Source organism: Lottia gigantea (assembly GCF_000327385.1).
Source record: "Lottia gigantea unplaced genomic scaffold LOTGIsca_47, whole genome shotgun sequence".
Classification (NCBI taxonomy): domain Eukaryota; kingdom Metazoa; phylum Mollusca; class Gastropoda; family Lottiidae; genus Lottia; species Lottia gigantea.
This window is the reverse complement of record NW_008709640.1, coordinates 1716158-1726177: the sequence shown is the minus strand read 5'-3', so window position 1 is coordinate 1726177 and position 10020 is coordinate 1716158. Positions and strand designations below refer to the sequence as shown.

The 10020-nt window shown below is 35.3% G+C and overlaps 1 protein-coding gene across 1 annotated transcript; it reads right to left on the bottom strand.

Moving 5' to 3' along the window:
• Positions 1-2290: 2290 nt before the first annotated feature.
• LOTGIDRAFT_164827 (hypothetical protein) lies at positions 2291-4559 on the bottom strand (the record flags this gene model as incomplete). The annotated part of the gene is made up of 2 exons (XM_009061332.1): positions 2291-4294; positions 4530-4559. 2 exons carry the CDS (start codon positions 4557-4559, stop codon positions 2291-2293), a joined length of 2034 nt encoding a protein of 677 aa, XP_009059580.1.
• Positions 4560-10020: the final 5461 nt, after the last annotated feature.

The window sequence follows — 10020 nt, the reverse complement described above, 5'->3', positions numbered from 1 at the left end:
AAGAGGGATATTTTTTTTTTTATATGAACTCATATTATAATGTGCAAAAATGTAAAATTCCATAGAAATACCAAACTAGTCCTAAAATACACCATATTTCATGAGCACTTCCTCAGGGACATAGAATGTTTGATGAATTTAATGATTTCACTTTTTTTAGTCGTTGCTTAGTAACTTTCCTCATTCTTCTCATGCAGGAATCCAATATGGCTTCATAAAATGATGATCAACATATATTGTCGTCACCCTGTCTATTTGTCTTGCAGTCCCTAAAGGGATTGTAAATAGGTTTTATCAATTGTGTATGTGTTTCGGGGACAATGATAGCATCAATTAGTGCCATTCCAATTTTCAATCAGACATCACCTTCACAAAGGTTGGTCGTGGGGGGGACGTCATAAAAGATTGAAAATTGGAATGGTGCAAATTGATGCTATTGGAATGGTGCAAATTGATGCTATTGGAATGGTGCAAATTAATACTATGAATGTCCCCGATAAGCATAAAATATTAGAAACACCTTTAATATAGCAACCACTTGTTTACCACATATGTTTCAATTGTAGTCTTCCATTCATCCTTATCCAGGTTATCTATTTATTATTCACTATTAATTTCTGATTAAAAATAGTTGTTAGTGCAATAGGGGTTGTTTAATTTTATTACATGTACCTGCACAATACAGGTTGTTGTCACATTTATCACATTTAGAGTTGTTATAAGAATAGGAGTTGCGGACAAATTTATTACATTTGTTATCAGAGTGGGTGTTTGGGAGCAAATTTTTGACAACAGTAAGGATTGTTACCAAATTAGGGTTTTTACAAATCAGGTTGGAGGAGTTGACATGGAAAAAAGGAATAAACAATATACTGAGTCCCTCTGTTAGTACACATTTATTATCCCTTGACAGATAATAGTCTTATGCCTCTATCCTGGTTGAATTTTTCTCATTGCACACACACCAATTATTTCAATGAGTTCAAAAGAAGTGTATGACTGAAGATTGAATATTTCATACTGGTGATTGATATTGTACTGCTAAATATTTTTATTCAAAATCAAAGCTGCCAGTGGGCGTATATTACCTTGCTTGGCAAGCTATCTTTTATTTTTATTGACCAAGTATGAGGGTGGAGTTAAAAAAGTCTTTGCTGATGCGCTGCGAAGGTAGTGAAGGGTCTTCTGAGATGGATCTTGAGAGTGCTTCATCTATAAGAATTTTGAAATTGGCATCGGATGTGTGGTCCCAGTTGCTCCAGATATCGGATCTACATGAAGGTACGGAAATCCAATTTTCTGCTCCAAGTAGGCTGGGAGAAAGAGGTTGGTGCCAGTCTTAGTGGTTGAAGATGGGGAAGGGTGCACCCATCGGAGTGAAGTGAGGGTTAGGCTGACGCTCGTTGGTGATGGTACTGGTACTGGGCTGAATCCAGTATGGTTCTGGAGTGGTGTAAGAACATGATGGAGGTGTGTTGGTAAGGTCCAAAAGGGTGGAACCAAAGCTGTCTGTAGATTGGTGATTGGACAATATTCTCTGTGAGGCTACCGATGGTTTCCTCTATAGCTTCTTGGAGGACGTCTGGTTGCACCTCTTCCTCCTGATTCTCTGTGGCAGGGTTCACTGCTAGTCGGTTTCCTTTGCATCGGTGTTTGCGGAGGCACTCTCCTTTGATTTTTTCTTCAAACCTACAGGGCAATTTCGTACATTTCAGACAATTTTCTATCCTTACCAGTAAAAGTTTTAGGCTGAAATGTTATTTGCAATATTTAAAAAATGAATGGTTTAAAACAGAGAACCATTATGCCTTTCAGTGGGTAATATTTTTTTCTGTAGCTACAAATGGCTCTATTTATTTGATAATTCAAGTTTAGTAACGGACGTACAACCCAAAAGTTGTAAATTATGAAACCGTACGTTTAATACTGAAAGTCTGTGAATTATGGATTTCCAAAAAAAAATTCTTCAGGATATATTTCTGCATATATTGAACAGTTAATCAACAATTGGTTTAAAATCTTGATTCATACCTTATCTCAACTGTTATATCATTTATATTAAGGTAATGGACGTACATATTTTAAGGTAACGGACGTACACGTGCAAATATACAATTCAAATACAGCATCTCCCTTCTTTCTGATATACAATAGTGCTCTCTGAGTAGTATAGTGCTGAGAACACATACTTGACAGCTCTCAGAAGGTTCAATTGGCAACTAATATGAAAGCTTTATCATATTCAAAATATGGTTGAAAAGATGAAGTAAAATGACTAACAAAATTTTCATTAAAGTTCTTGAATATCATGAAATGAATAAAATATTCTTGATCCCTTCATTTCGATCGTAGGTGGACTTATCTTGCGAATAACTTTTTCCCTGTCGTAATATATCTCAGATATTTTCGGCCAATTCCAAACATCACCACACTGTTCCATGGCATCAACTTCAATATCATCACCGATAATGTTTGTGATTTCACCTGGGAAATATTCTTCTTCATATAAGACAACAACCCAATCATGCATATTAATTTCCTTATCTGAATTATCTGTAATATTTTTGTCATTAGAATCAGAATGATGAATTTGGGTTTCCTGGAGGTTCAGTGTAGCAGATGTATTGGAATATTTCACAATGCCATTCTTACCCGATGTTATGAAATGAATATTATGTGTACCTGGTATAGTGCTTATTAATCTCCATCTTTCATCGAGAGTAGTTTTGGTCTGTTCTATGGTGTCTTTGGTTATGTATGAAATAATAACATTGGGATTAACTTTTTTGGCCAAATCAGCAACATCTTCAGCAGACTTAGAGACCTCCCCACAAAGAACTCGTCGCCAGACAGAGCGTTTGACACTACCCCCAATCCCATCGACGACACCCTTCCCATGGGAGGTAGCGAGAAAGTGCCAAAATATATTAAATGAATATTTTTCAGACCAAACCTCTAAGTTTGAAAACAAATACTTTTGTTTAAATTGAGATGATGGACCATCTGAAAATATATTGACATGTAAGACATCAGGAAAGTTACTTTTTAAATATTTAAAAATGTGTGTCATAAAAGTATATACAGCATACTTCTCATGTTCTAAATAATCTGATATTATGACCATACTCTTGGTAATTGTTCCATTAATCCACATAAAAACAGTGAATAAAGTACATTGATTATTTACCCAATGCGCAGACTGTATTTCATTTTGATCCTTGATGGAAAAATTTTCAGAAAAATCAACTGGAATAAGAATTGACTTAACATCCACATTACATTTTAAATTATCAAATTTCTTAGATTGAGTTCTTTTAATAAATGTGTGGATTAAAAAAGATCTGAGTTTAGATGCTAAAATTTGAAAGATTTCATGAACAGTGGCTGTAAATTTTAATTTGTCTACTTTCTTCAAATCATTTTTTGACCACCGAAAATAAGTTAAACATTCATTACTTGTGGGTTTCAACAAATTAATACGATTATGACAAGTTGCACATTCCTGTTGCATGCAATTGAAATTTTGTGGATCACAGACAATGGTATTAATAAATGTTCTAAATTCAGTTGGAATATTTTTGTCTACATTATTCAGCACAACAAGAAGTAATGGAATATTTTCATGTTCAGTGCATACGCAAACATTGTGTGGTACATTAGAAAAAGTAACAACATTCAATGGTCTTAAAGAACAAAATTTTGACAAACTTATCAACTTTTCTGGATTAGCTTCAAGAAATAATTGATGCGCTTCTTTCAATGAAAATAACATGAATCTTTTCTGCAGATAGTTTTTAGTACCATCTTCAAGCCTTTCTATAACATGATCTTTCATGCCAGGTGCCTGCCATGAGGCATCATTTGATGAATAGAAGTTTATAACTGCCTCCTCTGTGGTAATGGGTAGGGATTGTCTGCTGCGTTGAAGTTCAGTGGAGGTAGAAGTAGAATTTGCATTATTTAAAACTGTTTGTAAAACTTTTTGCCGCTTTCTTGGTGAAGTTGGGAGTGCATTCTGGACTTTCCTGACAGCTTTGCCAAGACTTTGAGGACATTTATACGTATTTTCATTCTTGGACAGATCAATGTTGTTCTGAGACTTTTCTTTTAGTAAAGCTCTCCTCAATCTCATTCTTTCGTTTTCCTTTTTTCTGTAATCGTTCCATAATTTCTCATCCTCTTTCAGATGGGATCTTTGGCCTTTTTGTCTTCCTCTGTCTTTTTCTTTGATTTTTTCAGAGTGTCGCAATCGGTAGTTTTTCTGTTTTTCTGCTGGTGTGAGTGGCCCTACCGTCTGAAAGAAAAAGAAAAATAGCTTTTAAAAAGGATGAATGAATGTTTGAGAGATGTATGAATGTATGACTGGATGGATGAATGACAGGATGGATGAATAAACGTTTGAGTGAACTATTGGATGAATGCACAAATGTATGATGAAAGGATGAATAATTGACTAATCAGATGATTGATTGGCCGGAATCGATAAGGCCTGGATGAATGTGATATGTAGAAAATCTAAACAAAATTACCTTTTTATTCTTCTGCCTTAATAGCTCCATTTTAAAAAATCCAAAGAGCTAGGATTTTCCCGCCAAAAACTGACTTCCTGTTATTTAGAGTTATGCTTCTTGAGCAGACCTTAAGCTCAGTGTTCTGTCCCTTGGCAAGGCCTAGAGGTATGGTATTTACCAACACATGCCCATGTATTATATAAATGATTTTGAAAACAACACAAATGCAATTAGTCTGCCTTAAATAAAGGTAACGGACGTACAGGGTAACGGACGTACATAAATTTGTAACAGACGTACAATTTGAAATAGAGCTTTAACTTTGAAATTTTAAACATTTTCAAGGCAGCTGCATTATGAGCATACTATGGGCAATTAGTTAGCTTTGATTAAAGAACCTTAGATTTTTACATGTGTTAATAAATGTTTGACAGTGAAAAATAGTCCCATATGGTAACGGATGTACTATTTTGTACCACTGACTTAAAAATGGGATGTTGTTAAAAAAAACTAAACAAGGGAATTTCAATTTTTCATTCTTTAGAAGAAAAATGTTCCTTATCTTATATGTGTTTCTAAACAGAACTAATTTCAATATTGATTTGAATGTTTTATTAGCCCATTAAGATAAATAGACAAAATTGATATAATTTCATAAAATTACTGATACACAAGAAATTCCTCAAAAAATTCTTCAAAATAATATTTTTTATAATAAATTTCCCAAAATAATTAAGTATAATATATTCTTATTGAAATAAAATAAGTTTCTAAACTTTCTGATTTATTCTAAATTTCATAAATCAGTATCATTTATCATGGAATTGCCCTACAGACACATACTCCTACCTTTAGTATACTTCTTGTCATCGCCACATATCAAAAAGAAGGGGCCACACAGTCAATTTCTCAGACTCAAACGCATTTGCTCAAACCCTGCCAATTACAAACAACATGCTGACAACCTGGTACACTACTGGTACATCTCAACCTGGGTTACCATAGAGATATCATTCAATCCAATAGTTCTAAAGCCGATGTTATTCAACAGACAACACTGTTCAGCTAACACAAAACACCCTTAGATATCAAACGTCCAGTTTTCATAACAGACTATAATCCCTCATTGGCCCTTGTCAGCAAAATCCTCAAAGACAACTGGCACATTCTATCCAGTTCCAATGACTGCAACAAAGCACTACCCAAACCCTGCTTAACTGCCTACAGAAGAAACCCCTCACTCAAAGATCTTTTAACCTCAGCCACCAGGCCTAAAAATTTGTCTAAATCCAGGAGAATCCAGATGGACTCTCACAAATGCAATCTGCAAGAGTCCTCCTAATGCTTTACACAAAATATAGATAAAATGCCCTGTTCTGTTAATAAATCAAATGCAAATCCCTTAAAATGACAGTACATGATCATAATTTATATATTGCAGAAAAAAGAAAAAAAAATTGGTTTCAGTGAATTTGTTTTTTTAACATACAAAAATAATAAATCTTCTATTTGAAGTAAAAATTTAATTTGAAGGACTTTTCTTTCAGGGAATATAAAGACTGTGCACACCTCATCAATGGCTGAAGTGTTTTCAGAGCCCTCTCTCTGGCTGAGCCAAAAGCTGATGCTAATGTTCTTTGTCTTTTGTTGGCAGGTTCGCCTGATTCAATTTCTTGGCATTTGGTATGTCCGTCTTTCCAGATTGGTTTTTAAGATGTGACTGGTGCCATTTTTGCCGTACAGTTTTACGTCTTGAACGAGTTTCCCTTTGTAAAGTTGTTCAATCTTAGATACATAATTTCGACACACCTTACACTTTGCGTGAACAGTTTTTCACGTTTTGTCATCAAAGGTGAAATCAAAGGTGTCCCTTAATTCTTGCTGCCACACATTTAGCACCGTTTGTTTCGAAACATATTTTTTAACGCTGCTTGAAGGTTGCTGCGATGCCATGATGGAACTTGGTGCGCGGTGTTCGAATGGATTTTATGACGTGTGGTCATCAAAAAATAATTATGCTATCTATCAGTGTTTTATTTATCTCTTTTACAGAATATGAATATAAATCTATGCAGTTATATCTTAATAATATAATAGATTATGAAAACTATGAAGAAATATATCATCGGCTCGCTGTAGGATCAATTACTATTTCCTTTCCAACCTCGTTTATAAGTCAACAATAATATTGAAAATGTTACTATACATAACTCTACAACAGATCAGTGGCTTGGTCATCCAGACTATAAATAGTATTGATTCGTAATGAAGGCCGGACAATTTGAGCTTTTTGCGCGAATCGAAAAGGACTCACGCGATCAGGGTTTACGAGAGTCTTGACGCGAATGAGATTCAGAGGCTCGTGTCAATTTTTAGGCCTGGCCACCATTGGAGACCCCGCACAAAAACCTCAAGTTAGTGATAAAACTTACAACTACTTAGATATTGACTGCAATACCCGACAATGCCACTTTTCCCACTTGCTGAGACTCAAGAACACCTTCTGTTCCAATTCTGCAATTGTCCAAAACTGTGGACCTGCACCAGCAGAGACGTTAGCGAGACCATTCCGCATCAGGCTGAAAGAACAATTTGCTGATATCCATCACAAGAGAGATACTCCTGTCGCCTCTCACTTCCACCTACCGAGTCACTCCAGCTGAAATCTCGACTACCAAATCATGAAACAACTTGACACCAACCCACAATCTACTACCAATAGACGCTCCATTGAACTTCACTGGATTATTAGATTGAAAACTTTCCAACCCCACGGGATCAATGAAAAAATCTGAACTTGGGTACCCTCCGATATCGTTTACCACTCCTGGGATCAAGTTTGATCAAAACACCAGAAAGCTAACTAGTCCTCCACGATATACTCTTCTGGTGGTGAGATCTCCGGAGTGGGCTCTTGTAGTATACGGTTTGTTTCAGGTATCACTCCTAGGACATCTTTTAGTTGGGTGCCAGTTGGATGAAGGCTGTAAATTTTTCCCGTTCTTTAACCTTTTTGCAGTTGTGGTTTCTAAGATATTCATTCCTCCGGTAAAGTTTACCACGAATTGGGTCAAATTTGATCAAAAAACCAGAAAGCTCTCTTTCGATTTGTTCTGCAAACCAACAGACACGCACTCTTACCTCTCTTACACTTCTATCACCCTCCTCATATATTAAAATAAGTCACCCTACAGTCAATTTCTCAGACTTTAACATATCTGCTAAACTGATAAACTACATGCAGACAACCTGGTATACTGTTATCTTCACTGTGGTTATCCCAGAGATACTATGGAGTCATTTCATGAAAAAGCCGTTAAAAATTTGCCCAGCATCCATGGTTACATTTTTCTGTCTGTGTCTGTTGAATATGGTACTTTAATCTCAATTTCATGGTTACAGAGATAGTTGTAAAGGCAAACAAATTAAAGAACTATTACTTTTCTAGTGTAAGATAGAAGCATGGTTGCGTATGTTACATTTATAAGACAGACACCGTGAAAAAGGGCTAAAAAAAAAATGAGAAGAATGACAAAGCAACAATCATTTTTATTAGATTTTAAACAATTGTAGCCTGGAATACTTCTTCCAGCTTCAAAGACAGATGTATCCACTTTTGGATGATTGAAGTCATCATTTCCCAGTTGTAGTCTTCAACTGACAGCCAGTAATAAAAGTCCTTGTGTGATTCCATACATACACTCTTTTTTCCACAATTTGAAGTAAATGAAGTAATTATATGCTTATCAACAGTGTTATATATGTTAAATCACCTGTGCAATACTCTGTACCATAGTTTCATTCTACTCTTAATTTGATGATGGATCAATCAACTTGTGTAGTACAAGAATACATACAGGTAGATAAATGATGCAGTTTGGGATCAGTTTTGGAATGAGCATCAACTGATAAACTTTATTTAATAATAATAATACATCTGCTTCAATAACATTTATGAGTGTCAAAGGTTATTATTCCCATAATTTACAGAATAACAGTAAAATTCACTTATAGTCATTACATAGAATCGAAGTTTCAAAAGAGTCTTGTTGTGATTAAGCGTTATCCTTCAAATCAGATCATCATTTATGATTGTAAATAACACTTTTGAAAAACAACAAATGTTTCTTATCACAATCCAGTTATTTTCGACAGATGATCAAAAATAGTACTGACGGTACAAAATTGTTTTGGTTGGAAATGAAGTTTAATACCACTTGCCAAAATGGTGGAAGTCGTTATTTTGTTTATATCCGGCTATTTCTCATTGACGGCAGTCATAAAAATCTATTTTAGGAAAAAACATATTGTTAACTTGGCTTATTGCCAAATATGGACAGGGAGCATGTTTGGCCTGAAGCGTGACTGAGTGCATGCAAGAACATGAGTTTATTTGTCACTGGCGTGCTGGTCGGTTGAATTCATCCTCTATATACTTCATAAATTCTTAACTTATCAACCACTTTTCAATAAGGATGCATTCTATTGCTGTGTTGAAGCTTATATTTGTTGATATGCTTCAAGCCATAGCCTTGTTTCATGGCTCGCTATAGAACTTGCAATGAATTTGTGTCACATGGATATCCATTGATAAATTTCAAGTTCCATAAAAAATTAATGAAAGAAGCAGAGGAATGGCTACAACTAAATGGAAGTGTATGAGCTGATCTAAAGTGAAGTATAGAAAAGTGGAACTAAATTCTGTTGAATGAAGTTATGTTTCTTGAAAGACCAGTCCATTGAAGATCTTCTTGTTATGCCCATAGAAAAGGTTTCTGTATCTACAATGACCAAACCAAAAACCAAGCGCATCAATTTATACCTTTCGTTGGCACCTACAATTCTACAGCTTAAAATGCCTCTGTGATTGTCAAACGCTTTTATAAAGAACTTCAGGACGAATTCCCTTAGAACATCTATACTTAACGTTTGGTGACTGCTCACAATAGGAATAAGAATCTGAGTAATGTTATTGTCCATGGTAGCTTAGATCCCCTTTCATTAACTCCCTGAAACAATTGCTTTTTATTATACGCCCACATCTCTCTATGTGAACGTATATTGTCGGCACCCCTGTCGGTCGGTCAACATTTGCTTGTAAACGCTCTCAAAACTATATTTTTTGATGGAATCAAATGCAATTCGGTATGTGTATACATATTCATAAAACGAAGATCAAGTTCGAATTTGGGCTATTTTCGACTGTTAACAGCAGAGTTGTTGCTCTTGCCCCAAAATTTAGAATATTTACCATCCAATGCCATGGTGGGCGTATATTTCTGTGGTCCACTATCTTTCTGAATTATTTATCTTGTAAATCTCTCCAGAAGTAGGTAATTTGCTATCAAATTGATGTATTCCAATGCTGAAATTCAGAGTCCCTGTTTGTGACCTAGGCCAGTGCTTCTATAAGAGAGTATCTCTTGTACAACCTTATACCAGTGTGTCTGTTATCCTGACAAAATCTTGTATTGTTTGGGGTTCAAAGATCTGAAGGATGAACTTGTAT